This window comes from Neodiprion pinetum, chromosome 1, assembly GCF_021155775.2.
Source record: "Neodiprion pinetum isolate iyNeoPine1 chromosome 1, iyNeoPine1.2, whole genome shotgun sequence".
Classification (NCBI taxonomy): domain Eukaryota; kingdom Metazoa; phylum Arthropoda; class Insecta; order Hymenoptera; family Diprionidae; genus Neodiprion; species Neodiprion pinetum.
The window spans coordinates 14411682-14428396 of record NC_060232.1 but is presented as its reverse complement, the minus strand read 5'-3'; the positions used below and the strand labels follow the sequence as shown (position 1 = coordinate 14428396).

The 16715-nt window shown below is 36.8% G+C and overlaps 3 protein-coding genes across 8 annotated transcripts in view; 1 reads left to right on the top strand and 2 right to left on the bottom strand.

The window, feature by feature from the left end:
* Positions 1-66: 66 nt before the first annotated feature.
* Positions 67-4015, bottom strand: LOC124224735 (Cytochrome c oxidase subunit 6B). The gene is made up of 3 exons (XM_046636938.2): positions 3857-4015; positions 1464-1561; positions 67-402 (listed from the first exon to the last, which is right to left on the bottom strand). The coding sequence occupies exons 2-3, from the start codon at positions 1541-1543 to the stop codon at positions 234-236; spliced, it is 249 nt and encodes an 82-aa protein (XP_046492894.1). The 5' UTR covers positions 1544-1561; positions 3857-4015; the 3' UTR covers positions 67-233.
* Positions 1734-3835, bottom strand: LOC124224731 (arginine/serine-rich coiled-coil protein 2). The gene is made up of 2 exons (XM_046636931.2): positions 3447-3835; positions 1734-2856 (listed from the first exon to the last, which is right to left on the bottom strand). Exon 2 carries the CDS (start codon positions 2803-2805, stop codon positions 1924-1926), a length of 882 nt encoding a protein of 293 aa, XP_046492887.1. The 5' UTR covers positions 2806-2856; positions 3447-3835; the 3' UTR covers positions 1734-1923.
* Positions 4016-10210: 6195 nt separating the features above from the next.
* The window catches only part of LOC124224730 (uncharacterized), a 219499-nt gene continuing 212994 nt past the window's right edge, over positions 10211-16715 (top strand). The window contains exons 1-3 of one of the 6 annotated variants that reach the window (XM_069133619.1): positions 10211-10911; positions 11568-11679; positions 12127-12256. In XM_069133619.1, the coding sequence (XP_068989720.1) occupies positions 10877-10911; positions 11568-11679; positions 12127-12256 (277 nt within the window). In that variant the 5' untranslated portion in view covers positions 10211-10876. The other 5 variants (XM_046636923.2, XM_046636924.2, XM_046636922.2 and 2 more) reach the window with 5 other exon arrangements.

Below are 16715 nucleotides of genomic sequence, written 5' to 3'. Positions count from 1 at the left end.
GGTTACGACTATTCAAGATTGAATTTATGATGATTGACGAAAAAAAACAAAACAAGACAGATCATGTTCGGTGATGGATTTTAATTTATTATTATTATTATTATCATCGATAATATGTTACAAAGATCAGGAATAGCACGTACTTCGTCATCCTGTCATGTGAACAGGACATATTCTATAATTAAGAATTCACTAAAGTGGGGCGAAGATATATACACGTGTTTCTACCCATTTTATATGCGCCCAGCAAATGTGCCTGCTTCAAGTTGATCGTTCCATTTCTCGATCCATGCGTTGGGACACAGTGAAGTATAAACTTTTTTGAAATACTGGCAGGGTTCATAATCTTCACCGCGAGCTTTCTGGCAGCGATGGAAGTCCACAAAGCTGTGCCAGCAGTGTCTGTTTTCCAATAAAATGAAAAAAAAAACCAAAACAAAACATTATTAGTACATTAATTCAAATATAGTACAAGATTGGTATAAAACAAAAGACGAAGCAATTTGTTTGTTTTTTTCGGCAGATAAATCTAAAATTTTGTAACTACGTTGATACCGATCATATGACTAGAACCAAAAAACGGAACATGTCTAGCAAATTTTGAATGAAACGAAAACTTTGTCAAATAAGTAAACATTCGGCAGAATATCAAATAATGCCTAAAACTTATTAAATTGAAATATTTCTACAAGCTATCAAAACATTGTGATATATTCATTCGCAAATTATTTCGTCGATATGTTACATTGATTTTATGTCAACTAGGTGGGACAGACGTTTTCGGAGAACATTGCTATTACAGTGGGTTCAGCACGAATACTGATATTTATTATGTTGGATTCTTTTAGGTATCATGATTTTGAAAATGAGCTTTTATAATTTAAGAAACGACCATTTATGCCATTTACAATATGAATTTTATTTTTTCAGACGTTGAGAACCTAGTTCAAGTGATGCAAAATAGTATTTTGAATCTTGTATAACATATGAGCTTGAGTAAGATTTAAATATGAACACATTCACGCATACCAGGTAATGCGTTCTTCATTATAGTTGAGCAGTTTCAACATTTTTTAATTCTCTGACATCACTATCTAAGACTCCTTGCTTCATAGCAACCCTGTCGAGTGATTTACACTAATCAAACGATAACAACGATTTGCTCCAGTATTGAAAATGATATACCTTGCACACTAGTAGAGCAGAGTATTGTACATTTCTTATAATTTTCATGGGCAAGAATTTTTTGTTCAACTATTGGTTGCCTGCTAAATGTTTGTAGAATTTAGTTGTAATTTTAGAAGTCATTCTCGATATTGCTTTGAAAAATAAAATTTTTTTCAAGTAATCAAGCTCATACATACTCGTGCATATCCCAAAAGTTGCACAATTCGAAGAATTAAAAATAATCTTAAATTCACGAAAATATTTGAGGTGTGAGAAGGTATTTCAAAGTTTCTCACCTGGTTTGATTCTGATTGGGAAATCTCGGATCGAATGGCGCAGTTTGCAATTTGTCAGCAGTTAAGATAGCCTCAGGCATTGTAGAGCGGTAAGTTTGCTGAACAATTACAAGATAGTAGTTACTTCATTATTTTAAAAAGAGATCTGAGTATTCCATAAAATGCATAACAGATAGCAGGTCTAGGTAGTTTGTCGTCTCGGAAGTAGCTCACAAGGAAGGCTCGAATACGTATTCAGCTAGTCTCTCTCGCTCTCTAGTTTGTAATCGCTCGGTTGCTTACGTGGCTATTAATTTTTTCGACAATTTTGTACATATGTATATCTTACTGTAAAAGACTGGTAAAGTAGCAATGTGGAATGGTTGGCTCAGCTGAGAGTGTTACATTACTTTGTTTTCAATGCTTTCCTGTATTTTAATAATGAATAAAATAATAAAGTCAAAGCGACAGACATGTATATTTATTTGACCAATGGTCTGGTATTATCTTCTTCTTGACAGCACACTTCACGATACTTCTTCACCTCTGCCATATAAAGCGACCAGGCATCTTTCGGTTGATCAGTGATGGGCTCACTCTTCGGTTTGGCAACCATTCCGGTCTTCAGAATTCTTCCTCCTCGTCTTTTGCCGACCATGAGCGGGGGAGGAGGAATAGTTTTTTCATAAAGAACAGAGGCTGACGAGGTAGCTAGAGAGAAAGAAGAGCTGGCTAATGGCTGTGGTGTACTAACTGGCTGCATTTGTTCCTGCATTTTTTTGAACATCTCCATGAAGCTACCATCATTTTTAAATGCATTCGGCTGCATGGAACTGTAAGGCTGTGAGAGAACAGGTTCCGCAACATCTTGTAGTGCATTAGACTCATATAATACTGTTCTATGATGCCTCCTGCTATCCCTATGCCTGAATCTGTCTCTACTTTTATTTCGGCTTCTACTGCGCCTGCGTTCGTTTGATCTTGACCTTTCCCTTGATCCAGACCTCGAGAATCTATCCCTTCTCGCGTGCTTCCTAGACCTTTCCTTATATACTTCCCTATTCTTGTCTTTATCTCTTGATCTAGAACGTCTATGTGACCGCGTCGATGAAGATCTGGACTGGCTTCTTTTTTTTCTCCGCCGTTCCACAGGAGATTCACCCTTAGACAATTTGTTGCTTTTGTGTATTTCTGATGCCGATGAAGGAGATGGCGACCTGCGTAAGACGATGCCACTCCTGTGTCTATTGTGGATGTCATCCGCAGCGAATCCCGAGCTATATGGAAGGGGCGAGGGTAGCGTGGGAGGAGATTCTGAACTCTGCTGATGCCTCACCCCACGATCAACACCTTTCGAGTCCATGGTGAATGGCTATAATGCACCTCTTCACGCTGGGTGGACGAACGGACACACCTACAAGGATAGAAACTGCCTTCTATAAATACATGACATGCAATCATCTGCAATGCCGAGACAGAGATTCGCGGAATACATGGGTTAATGTATGAACATATAGGTAGATACTGATACAGGTGATGCATCCTATACACATGTGACACACACTGAATAACAGTTTTTAGAATCACTCAACTTCACTTCAGACAAACAGTGCAGTTCATAGTTACTTGTAGGATGCGTAAAAATAGATTATTATCTAAATTCATCTTTTTTCCAATGCAGTGATAACAACAGTTTTTTTAAGGTCAATTCGACAGCCTTTAACTTTTTTCGTTGCAGTTTTTTACGAAAGCATTTACAAACCTCCCAATATTCTGAAATCTGGGCGTTTTCAAACATGCCTTATTGTGGCGCTTCAAATTGCGTTGCTTACTGAATATTGGCAAATATGAAATGCTATTGGATTCGACTCAATGTCAGCTGTGACAAATGGTAGAATGAAATCGGGATTGAGAAATCGGAGTGCAAGTTGATAGCTATACATCATTGGGTAAATAATCAGCTTAGTTCAATTTGCGATAATGTAAAAATTTCGTGAAATTTACTGAACAATATCCCTCGGTTAGAGCACCATCAAGCGACCGAAATCGCTAATTGAGTGCGCAGGATTATGAAGGACACGCAGGTTTCACAAGATGAATTGCAGAAGACCAAAGAGAGCGAGAGAGCGAGAGAGAAAGACGTGGTGTGTTTTCTGTAACGGTATTACTCATACGTTGTTTCCTAATGTGCGACTCAGGTAGATGCTTGTCCTTTACGATATAATTGCAAAATAGAACCAACCAATTTCAGCGACTGTATCATACAAACGTTCCGAGCATACTTCCGTCGACGTAATAGACCCTGACTACAGTTTAATTATTATAGTAACTGAATAAACAATTTAACGCGTGATACTGCCTAAATGACCATCTAATAACATCTAAGATTAGCCAGATTATTTCTATAGCAATACCTGTTTCGGCCCTTCGATGAAAACAAAATGGCTACTGAACAGTCGAGAATCAAACAGGAGCTGTTACGTCACGCTACACTGCCAGACGTTCGCTGCGGAGCACCTGAGACTGCTAACAAGTGCTAGCCTGCAAGAGGTGCGTTCCGAAATCTACTTCCAGCTTTGGATGCGTTCCAAAATTAGCTGGCAGTGCTAAGAATTTCATAGGACAGAGGCAGAACTACCCACAAACTTCGCAGTGCAAAAGAGACAAAAGATATTTGACACCGTTGCGAGCTAATATCGGAACGCACCCTTTTGTGACGTCGTAAGGTACCTCGTGAAAATTTCCAGATGCTAGACACTAGAATCGATAAAAAGGCCGTGTTCGAAAATTGACTGTCAGTACTGTCAGCAATCTTTCATCTCTTTTGCGCTGCCGAGTTTATGGACAGCTCTGTCTCTGTCCTAGGGAATTTTCAGTAATGGCAGTCAATTTACGAACACGGCCAAAGCAGCAGCAGCAGCAGTTTTCCCCTATCACTTCCGGCGCAAGTTTCTGCGCTCGCAGTTCAGTTTTTCGAGCGACAAGCCACAAGATCACAAGAAGCCACGACCTATTTCATGAGCAGCGCTGCTGCTGCGTAAAATTACCAGACTGATGCTAGTGAAAACTAGTAAGTTACTAATCCACTGCTGCTTTTTACTGCTCATGAAATAGCACCCTAAGCGATCCAGAAAATATCTCTATTTCAGTGGTCATCATATACCGATAAAATATTGAAATACAGCGGGCAACGGTTATTCTATCGCTCTAATCAAACCAACCGAGGAAGGAGGAGGAAGGAGTAATTGTTAAATAATAGATTTAAATTGGCTTACCTTTAGAAAGTGATCTGGATATGATGAACGCAACACAGATTGGTGAGAGGGTTTAACGGAATGACTGATTTGGATATATTTGGATATTTTTATTAACTTGAATTTATTTTACAGTTCAGATTTCAAGTCACAAACAACGGGGTTACTAGTATTAGATTTTGAATTGATATAACATAATGTAACGGGGAGCTCGCTGGAATTTAGACGGAGTAACTTCGTAGGAAAAGTTTCAATGCAAAAGGCAAAAGGATCTTACCACGAGATTGTACAGAGGACAAGATAACTAATATAGTGGTATAAACCAAGAGTATGATCCGATAATCGGTATCCGTTTTTATGGGAATCGGTAACTGCGTAAAACGATCCCCCTCTTTAATTCTTTGTCAAACTACTCTGCGCACCTTCCCCCTTATTCTAGGAATTAAAACTAGTGTACAATATCTTGGTCGCATGTTCGCCCGTGATCTTTGCTCTTATATATGTTCTCCAGGTAGGGTTCTGTATGACTTCACATGAGAGATCTGCATTACCTCCAAAAACTTGGCAGTGCAAAAGACATAAAAATATTGTTGGCAGCACTGGGAGATAAATATCGGAACATAACGAAAGAACAACATATACGAGCGTTCCGGTCGGATGTTAAAGGTCCGTCGTTCTACTATTATTATATTTGAGTGGATTTTCATAGCTGCATTTAGTACGTGCTGAGTGCGACTTTTCTCGGATTTCGCTCCTGCTGCTAGCTGAAGAGTGGAGTAAATTGCACTGTCAGGAACTTTATTCGGCTCATGTCCACGGTCTTAAGTACAGGTCTGGGAAATCGGTTAACTTTAAGTGGTTGAGTCATCATCCGTGTGACCAAACTGTGTTTCCCGTTTGTCTACTAGCTGCGCTATCGTGCTAAGGTATTGTATGGTATAAGGAGTAAGGTGTGCTTCATAGAGGACCAATTTTCGTACAAGGCTGCGCATTCTGCCAGTTAAGGTCACGGCAAGTCATAGTAAGCCTAGAGCGCATGCGCACGCGCACGTACAAAAGACAACATAACCTCAACCGTTGACTGACGAATATGAAGACAGTTACCCTTATGGGCTTTGGTGTGACAACTGACAATCGTCGCGCACATGCGCCCTCTAAGGTGTTCCAATGGCAAGGTTGCGAAGTTATTGCAGAACATCAGAGGCAGCCCCCTGACACAAGCTGCTAAAAGTGGTTCGCAAAATGCCCCTCGATTCTGCCGCTAATCTCCATTACTAGTGGCGCTAGTAGTTGTTTGACGAGCTTGCGCGCGGTCAGCGAGGGCAGCGAGTGTGTCAGAAGTCTACTAGCGTCACGTAGAGGAACTAAAAAACGGGGACAAAATGCGTACAATTTTTTTAGTATACGAGCAATGTTGAGTGTCAGGGGGCTCATCAGATGCTTACCGATCACGTAGTAATGTTGGTTGCAAAATAACGTTTCGAGTAACACAGTCTTCGTAATGGTAATCCCAAGTCCAAACTTAGCTTGCGCGTACTTACCGAGTTACAACGTTACCGACTTGTCGGCGATACAAGAAATTAATACAGTAGAACCTCGATTATCCGAACCCTCAATTATCCGAACGATGACTTAGTTTATCCGAACGCTCAATTATCCGAACGTTGGCGCGGAAGATACATTGTTGCTCGCTGCCACCGTACAGCCGTGAGCAGCTCCCTGCAACTCTGTGTTTCAGAAAACGAGTCTATGTTGTCACACTCGGTAGAGAGCGTTAGTAGTACAGTTGCGCGGTTTGCGATATATATCAGTGGGTTTGCGCGATTACCTTTACGGCCTTTACAGAGTGCAACCCGTGCAACTGCACTACTAGCGCCTTCAATAAGAACTAAAATTATGTGACATACTAAGTTACTCTTTTTACTTTTTCGCTCGATCTAGTTGCAGGGGGCTGGCCGTGAGTAACCATGTATCGTTGTGAGAATCGTGGTCATGCAAAGGCGCATATCGAGCGTGTTGAAACGCGCTTTGTTTCATCGAACGTTGTTAGTCCGCTTACGGAGATGCGTCGCGCAGTTTCAATATACCTATGTGAATCATATGTTTACTTGTATGAAAACAACGTCCTCGAGTTGCCGCCGTTAACCGACAGATAGCGTTGCCGTCGTTTCGCCATGATATCCAAGAGGCGTATACGTTGGTCTCCTGCATCGCAGTCAAGAATATCGCTGCGGGAAGATTTCGCCGACCAATGAGATTGAATTATTTGGTGCATGCGCAGCTTATTTTCAAGTTGCGAGTGATTGTCCTGGTATATCAAATAAACCCCAAAAACACCAAAAATGGTGTAAAAAACTGGAGACAAGTACATTTACGTAAGTAGATTTATCTATATCCCCCAAAAAAAAAATGTATAATGAAACTCTAAAAATACACAAAAAAATTGTGTACAAAAATTTGAATCAAGTCCGCGCTCATATAATAAAGTATACATAGTCTTTTACATATCCTTTGCAAAAAGTTGTGAAATAAATTGATAACATCTGAAGCATGTGTCGCTAAGCACATGTGGTTTGCTGATTTAACGTCATTCATTTTTTCAATCATATAGTAATTACTGAGCTGATGTGTTTCAATTCAAAAACGCAAACATCTTATTCGATGTAAAAAATGTAAAAAATGTAATCAAAAAAATAAAAAGTACTAAGAGAGTTCAGCTTTTTCTCTAAAGCATGAAATGATAGATATAAAATGTATGATAGAAAATAAAATGAAATAAAAATAAAAATTGTCAAATTAAAATTAATTAAAAAAAAAGAAATTATAACAAAACAAAACAAAAACAAAAAAAAGTACTTGGCACGACTGCCTTAATATGAAGTGAAGTTTATAAATTAATGTATAAACTAACAGTTGCGCCAAGTACTTTTTTCTGTTTTTGTTTTGTACTAACTTCTTTTTTTTAATTAACTAGGGGCTTCGCCCCTGCGCGCTTCGCGCGCCAACCCCATCTCGGCGCTACGCGCCTCGGGCACTCGGCGCTGCGCGCCTCACTATTTCCTTACGCATTGTCTAGTAGACAGGCGAATTCCTTCATGTTGATTTGATGACAGGTCTGCACTTGCTGTCCACTTCAATTCCTTCTGTGCTTACTTTTCATTTTTTCATCAATCTAAGCTTCCATTCGTTGGTTGAAAATTGGTGTTCCTTCTCCATTGATATCGATCTATCTCCTTGACTTGCTGAATTATTTTTGCTACCGCTCTGCCGGTTATTCTCCAAAATCACCTTCTTTATATTATTTTTTTCTCTATATTCGCGTTGCTGTTCATTCCGCAAAACACCTCTTTCTCTTGTGGTCAACATCGATCCTGGTCGTCCTCTTACCTGGTTATACGAATATTTGATGGATATTATTCTATGGCTTATTTGGTTATTCGCACTTACAATTTTATTTTCCTCTTTCTTTTGTGATACTTCCGACCATCCACCATCTTCATCGCCTTGTCTGCTGCTTGAAACTCCTCTTTTCTCCATTGTCATCGTAAATCCTGGCTGTCCTTTTGACTGTTTGGTGATATATTTAGATTTACTATTATTTGATTGTTACTTTTCATACTTATTACTCACTATCTGAATTTTATTTTGGTTCTGCAAGACATCAAAGAGTCCACTGTCTCCGTTGCCGGTGAAGAGTAGCGAGAATTGTGTTTCATTTTGTGATCCGATCCGGTGTGAATGAATTTGTTCTTCGCGATACACGATTAAACATATCTTAAAAATGTCCGCAGCTGCAGCTAATTCTGCTTCTCCCCCGTATATTCCATTTTTATTTATTTATTTTTTTACAATCACCAGGTGACCTAATCACAGCACCGTTTGACTCATTACCTGTAATAAAACCCGCAAACGTAGACCAATTATCCACTATATTTGAAACGATACTCAGTCTCACCTCTGCGTGTCGATCTCGAGTGCCGTATACACGATACGCCAACGCGCGAAAAAGACAATCCCCGTCGGGAATCATCTTGATAATTTTCGTTTGCATGTTCATTTTTTGCGCGTCAGAAACAGATACCTATAAAGATATTTGTCAAAGACTGTCATAAACAGCCGATGACAGCTGTCAAAGGGTTTGCTAGATGCTTTTTGTTTTGTTTTCGGCATCTCACTCCACCGCCAACTTCATGCGTATACTATTGTTATTATAATCTTTTTTTTACTATTGTTATTATAATCTTTTTCTACGTTCATTTGTTTGAAACTTTTTTATTAGATAGAGAGATTTTAATTTTACAATTTTAATTTTTATTTCATTTCATTTTCTGTTATACATTTTATATCTATTATTTTATGGTTTAGGGAAAAAGCTGAACTCTCTTAGTACTTTTTATTTTTTTGGTTACATTTTTTACATCGAATAAGATGTTTGTGTTTTTGAATCGAAGTACCTTAGCTCAATAATTACTATATGATTGAAAAAATGAATGACGTTAAATCAGCAAACCACATGTGCTTGGCGACACATGCTTCAGATGTTATCAATTTATTTCACAACTTTTTGCAAAGGATACGTAGAAGACTATATATACTTTATTATATCAGAGAGGACTTGATTCAAATTTTTGTACATAATTTTTTTGTGTATTTTTAGAGTTTCATTATACACTTTTTTTTGCGGGGATATAGATAAAGTTACTTACGTAAATGTACATGTCTCCAGTTTTTTACACCATTTTTGGTGTTTTTGGGCTTTATTTCACGACTTTTTGCAAAGTATTGCTTTTTTTAATATTCAAAATCGCCGGAAATTCTAAAAAAAAAATTCATACGTATTTTTGAAAAATCAATGAATTCATTTCATATGAAATAAAAGAAATTACTAGAGATCCGTTGAACAAATTTTTGCCCCAACAATTTATTGCTTGGATAATGGAAAGGAATGAATAACAATTAAAAAAAAACAAAATTCGTTTGTATTATATAGAATGAGGCTCTCTTAAATTTTCCCTACTGAATCTTCATTTATATATTTCTTTTCATTCCGCTCATTATTTTACTCACTACAAGCCTACGTACAAAATCCGGAGGCCCAAACATTTCATGTTCATTCGTTATCGTATTGATATAATGTTTCATATAAATTATTATATCATACGATAACGAATGGATATGTTGAATTTGTATAGAATGCCCCATATTTACACCTGATCCACCCAGTGTGTGTTGGAACGTTGGGGTTAGCCGCTCGTGGCCGACGGTGTGTGGTGTGCGTGCGTCCGTGAGCCGAGCGTTTTGCCGTGTGGGTATGCCCGCGCAACTACGTTCTAACTCACCTACCAGCACCGCACACACGCAAACAACAGAGAACGTGCGATCTGTATTATCCACCAGATCATATTTATGATCATCATGTTGGTGTAGCACTAAAAGAACTCTGCATCATCGACGGAGTGCGGCTGACTTCAGTCTCGTTGCCGGGTGTCATGGCGACTTCCATGCGTAAATAATCATAATAATAAAAAGTGTGCGATGACGACGAAATTCTATAATAATGAAGGAAACGAAGTCGATCCTTTTATAAAGCTGTATCGGCGATATTCTTATAGCCACAGCCTTCGTTATAGTCTCAATCGAAAGAGAAATAAAAATAAAAAATATACACTGGTGGATTTTTTTCGAGACTCTATAATTCGTTGGTTATGAGGAAAATAAATTTTTGTATATAGATATAGTCCTGTGTATAAGCAAGTTGTGCGGAGTAAGAGTGTCGCGGACTGTCGAGAAAATGTACTTATCTCGAGTCGCTACCGCGACTCTTGATAAATAATCGCGTATTTCGTTCGTAAAGAGAAATTTTAGGTTTCAATGAGCATTGCACTTATTTTTGATTGATTAAAAGTGTTGTTCACGTTCTATCATAGCATATCTGTTCAAAGCAGAGAGAAAACCACGGAGAAACCTCTATCAACTCTTCCCATTCTATCTTGATTGGCTTACCCCTATAGTGGGTACCCCAAGGCTGCACTGTTCCACGTGACGGAAATGAGTACTACGCTTTGTCACATTATTTGAGTCACCCCAACCATACAAGTTCCCAGACTTGTATGTAAGACTGCTCATAGCTCATGTTTTGTGACAGTGTCAAGTCTTTGCTTTACAACATTCTGAATTCTTATGCATCAAGATTTAAATTGCCATACCAGACTGAAGTAAGGTTATAAATAAAACGTGCAAGATACAGTGTTTTGGTTTTTAGATTTATTTGGAAAAGATTTCGCTATTCAACTGTCCCTGGCAAAATAAACCCGGGTGTTTTGGTATCTGTTGCTGCCTCGAATCTTACACGGCATGTGACATTCAGTAATTGTATACAAATATTTAAATTCATTGGCACTATTATTATGCAACATCTAATACCAGTTTTTCGATACTAACACATGTTTGCAGTAATCACATAAGCTTTGACAAAAAATTATTCTTTCTCGACAAATGACGTTTCCATACGGTTTTAGGAACTGAGTATTTAATTAAGAAAGGTACCCTCTTATTCTTGAAATGCCACTTTATTTCGAATAGCCTGATGAAGTTGAAATACGTGACTGTAATGCAGCAGTTCAACTATTGAAAGTATGGGCGATAACGCAAATTGATAATAAATAAATTACCAATCTAATAACATTTTATGCTCACTTTTTGGTTATTACGTGAACTCTCAATGCTTACATTTGCTCATTTTATTTCATACACATTACTACATTGAAGCTATAAATTTGACATTCAGAAATTATCATTCTTTTATTAGATTAAGGAAAGTATTCAGTGAGTGTTGATACTAATGATTGTGTTTCTCATTTATTTACCCTAGATGTGGGCTAAATAGTTTCCCTGAAATGACAGCTGCTGCATATGCTACTGCAGGTGTAGATTCAGTGGTAATGGCTAAAGAGAAGATTCGTAGCTCTGACTTTTCAAACAAGGTGAGAAATTGTTCTGAAACAAGTTTCCGAGTGACAATAATCTTGTTGTTGGAAAAATCATAATTTCATAACTTCAGGACTGCTTCACATTTAGTAAATCATAATAAAGCAAAACATACTGATATATCGCGTATTCGTATGCTTCTAAAATATGCTTAAATTGTAAAATAATATTTTTGTTGTCAGTGTATTGTGATGTTACAAAGGGAATCTGGTGAAATTTCCATAGTGTCGAGTATTTCGTTTTTGAAATGACTAAAAACTCAATATTGTGGAAATTTCACCGGAGTTCCAACTTAACTCTAATGATTTGTATCATGTGATTAATCTTTATTTACTTTGAGTTATACTTAGATTAGATAAGAATAAGTAATAATCGTTGAATCATATTATAATGGTGATGCTCGGCTTCATTTTGACGGTTTTAAACAACATTTTTCCATACAGATTTCAGCAAATGGTGGTTTTAAGGGCCAGGAAATGTACACAACTGAGTTTGAAATTAACGAAGCTCCGCCAAGTGCTCGAACGCTACTCACAAAAGGCTATGTTCAAGAAGAAATTAATTCCTTTTCTGGTATGAAGTAACTATTTTCATTAAAAAGCCATTATTGAAGGCATGGATAGAACAAGGGCTAAGTAAAAAAGGGCAATTCTTTCAATACTATTACAGCTAAACTCTATAAACTATAGTAATATTGTAGTTGTGAGTAAACTTTACCAATACTTAAAGTTAGTATAGATATTGAATAATAGTAGGATCAAAATTTTTCCGTTTTTTCAAAGGCCCCCACGTTAAAGAACAGTTTTGTGAACAAATTTTAAAATATAGCACTGTGCGCTTTTATAGCCATTATCCGGCTGAAATAGTTTACATGATATCCAACTTTCAATATATCGAAATGTTTCGGCAACTATGCCTTCTCTGATGAATTTTACTTGTGTACACGCTTATACCACTACATATGGAGCATTTCACAAAGAACCGACCAAGCTAAACCGATGGGGTCGGGAATTTAAGTAATATATTTTTTTTCTAAAAGGTCTTGAGTATGGAAATATACTCCTAAAGTGATTTTTTAATTGCTGCCTTTATTTGGACAGAATCACTCTCGGTCAATTTAAAAAGTTTCATATTCAAGACTATTAGAAACTTAGCCTTGAATATGAAACTTTTTAAATTGACCGAGAGTGATTCTGTCCAAATAAAGGCAGCAATTAAAAAATCACTTTAGGAGTATATTTCCATACTCAAGACCTTTTAGAAAAAAAATATTCAAGGCTAAGTTTCTAATAGCCTTGAATATGAAACTTTTTAAATTGACCGAGATTGATTCTGTTCAAACGAAGGCAGCACTTAAAAATCCCTGTAGGAGTATATTTCCGTACTGAAGACTTTTTAGAAAAAAAATATATTACTTAAATTCCCGACCCCATCAGTTTGGCTTGGTCGGTTCTTTGTGAAATGCCCCATATACTTGCTTTATCCGGACAATGTGGTCATTTATACAAAATGCCATCCGGATGAGATTTTCGCACGTTTTCAATTGATTCACAATGATATTTTTAAGATATTGCAATGATGTGTAACCGATAACTTTCACCAGAATCACTTTATGACAAAGGCAATGATGTTATCAGTTAACAGTATGTTATGTTGCGTGATACAGGAAAAAAAGGAAGAAAAATTATGCATCTCAAAAATTAATAATTCATAAGTTCAAATCTTCACAAAATAAGGCAATTTTTTTATTTTCCGATCCTATAGAAAAATTGAATAAGAAACTGTGATCAAACCTATTTTCCATCATGGTTAAAAGTGGTGATAGTTTCGAATTTGAATTTTTCCAAATTCCTCTGGTTTTAAATCTGGTAGGGAAGGCTCATGAGTATTTACGTCTAATAGCTTATATAATTACTACAGTATGAGAACAGCTAGCTATTGTTATATGGTCCATTGAAAAATAGCAGCGCAATCTTTTAACAGCTTCTTGGTCCATGATATTATACCAGATGTAAGTGCGCTTGATGTGCAGAATCAGAACGGAACGATTAAACAATTTTGGTACATTTTGTCAGAATGATATCGTCAATAAAAGAGTGTGAAAGTACAAGATGAAGTGATTTTTCTGAAAGATGTATTTCAAAGTTCTGATCTGAATTTTATCTGTTATGATGTTGCAGGAGGCCAAGAAAGAGAAGCTATTAAAGGATCACGATGCAACTATACAGTGGGCCATAGAACCATAGATTGCTAGTCTTATATTGCAATAATTATAATTTACCCTGGCAACGAAATTTGAAATGGAGAAGTCTAAGAATAGGATTTAAAAGTAGAATTCGAGAATATGGATTTGGATATGGATTTCTGTACTAGCGTTTTGGGGAGAAAGTAGTTTTCATGCCAATAGCAATATAAACATAAAATAACTATTCGAAAAAATACTCATGAGCTTTACGACTAAGTAGACTGAATCCCAATAGAAATTTTGAAAAATCCAAGACTCCGAATTGTCACAACTTTCACCCTCAGAGAAAAAAGTTTTAATTACAGTTCCTCAAGTGATTTTTTTCTGTAGAATCCGAAAATCCGAAAATCCTTTTATTGCGTGAGGATGTATACGATTGAAACATTAGTTTTTAAGCAGCATAATTATTTTTATACCTTAATTTACTTAGCGTTTTGGTAAAGTTGCGATTAAGTTTTAGGCCTATTTTTATAGTGCCTTAAAAGACCTTTTATTTAAAAATAGGAAACGTCGAAATATCTATAATAGTTTTAAGGAAAAAGGCTTTTGAACAAAAAAAATTGTTTTCATATAACTCCGAAACTTTGCATTTTTTGAATTTATTTTTCAGACTCTTAATTGATAAAAAAAAATTTACTCTACCAATGCTCCTGTACATGTTGCTAATGGTAAGACTGGAATTAGATCTGGGTCCAGAACCCACCTCTTCATTGCGCTTTATTATTTTGCCTCAACGGCGAATTATTAACGCACATTATTCAAATCCATCATAAAATGTAGAACCATCTTTCCTCCAGAGAAGCGCGCAAAGTTTGCCCGGCTATGTCAAATAGTTTAGCAATAATGATTTTTCTCCGGAAATCCGCCCTTCCTCCACAGTATACTCCCAGATGACCTGACAGAGTGCAAATAAATCGTGGTGGTAATTTTTACTACCCTCTCTCAGGATCTGATATGAAAAATCCAATTTTCTTTCAAAAAAAGCACGTTTCTCGCGGAAGTAAAATTATGCTTATAAACAAATGCTAATAACTTTGTCAATTTTGGAGTTATTGAAATATTCTTTAATGATTTGATAAGTCTATTTGAAACGCTATTTTGAAAAAAAAATCATTCCTTAATCTCCATTAGAACCGGAGATACAGACATGTTCACCTAATAATTCATTGTTATTGATGTAAGCAACATTTTCGGACAAATCATAACCGTATGTGTTCCTGAGACATTCGGATATGATGCACAATTTATCTCACATCCCTCCTGTGAATTAATTTCATTGCAACGACTGTTTGAACACGCCGCGTGGTCCGTTAATAATGGTCCTACAAACTTTTTTTTTCAATTTGGGCCAGTTTTCTTCTCACCAATCCGATTATGCTATCCAAAATGATCTGTGATCATTACTTCTGCAGATCACAAACGTTTGTTCGCCCATCTCAGTGTCAAAGTGGCTATGAGTGATTTAATATTATTACAAGGAAGGGGTGATCAATAAATTTCAATTCGTTAATAATATATTATTTATTACAATACATTATTCATTATAATATATTTATTAAAATATATGTATTAAAATCTATTTAACCAAAATCTTATAAAATAAGTTCATGTACTATAGTTTACGTTTTTTGGATTTTTGTGGACCCTTCGTGGCGCATTTTTTTGTTTTTCGCGTAGTACTAGGGGTCTCCAAAGGCCAGTCTGTATCCCTTGGTGATAGGAATTTATTTGCTGCTTGTGTTCCCGGTTTATCACTTAAAACTACGTTGTCTAGGAACATCCGCAATGAATTAGGAATTACTTTTTCAACGTCGTTTAAAACTGCGTTCGGAGATGGATAAGTTTCTATCTCATATTCTTGAGTACGGATGTCATCTGTTATAATCTTTGCGACTGCTGTTACTATTTTCATGCGATCCGACTCTTCGTTCTACGAGTCTTCAAAGTTTTTTACTAAAATTCGGTTACAAGTCTCCCGTAAATAAATTATCGGTTCCGAACCCTTGTTCAACGTAATAAGAATATCGTTACCAAGCCTGTCGTGCAATTGCTTTTCCACCCATTGGTTATTCGGAGTTTCACCCTGGTATCCATTGATAATTTGCTTTAAAAAAAATTAGTTTCATCCACATGATGTGTAATGAATCTTTCGATCAGTTCAATAACATTCGGAATGTCTTCCGATGATTACTCAGAATCTAACTTGTAACGTTTTTCAAAGAAACGCAGATTGCAAACAGCGTAGTAACGAGCTTGTGCAGCAATCAAACTCGTTACTGAAGCAACACGGTTCAAAAATTCACGGCCCAATTTATCCGAAAGTTCACCGGCTCGGCGACAAATATTATTGTGCATTTTTTCTGTAGTAACATTGCTCACTGCTTGTCGCTTTGATGCATTTTTCAGTTTAGCCTGATTTTTTACAAATTTGTCAGACGTATCTTTATCACAATGCAGACAGTTTTTATCAAACTCGAAATTGATCGAAGAAGCGCGCATAGACGTGCTTCCGACTTCCACAGTTGTTCGATTTTCGTACGCTTGAATGTTATTGGGATGGACGTACCTACGACAGATAACATATTTCATCCAGGGAGCGGGTCACGTCATTTCACTAAAAAAAAACCGTCAAGTCACGGCTCTTTGCGTCATTCAAAATATCCGTAGTTTTATGTAAAAAAAATTGCCATTTTAAGGATTTTGAAATTTTTTCAAAAATAGCGGAGTTAGAACTATGTGAGTTTTTGTAAAGCATTGTTGCACCGCTATGTTTGAAAATTCATATCT

Excerpts from the sequence above, each read along its gene's own strand:
- LOC124224735 (XM_046636938.2), bottom strand. The coding sequence starts at position 1,543 with ATGCCTGAGGCTATCTTAACTGCTGACAAATTGCAAACTGCGCCATTC. Across the intron at positions 403-1,463 it reads CCCAATCAGAATCAAACCAG|ACACTGCTGGCACAGCTTTG; the intron begins GTGAGAAACTTT and ends ATTGGAAAACAG.
- LOC124224731 (XM_046636931.2), bottom strand. The coding sequence starts at position 2,805 with ATGGACTCGAAAGGTGTTGATCGTGGGGTGAGGCATCAGCAGAGTTCA.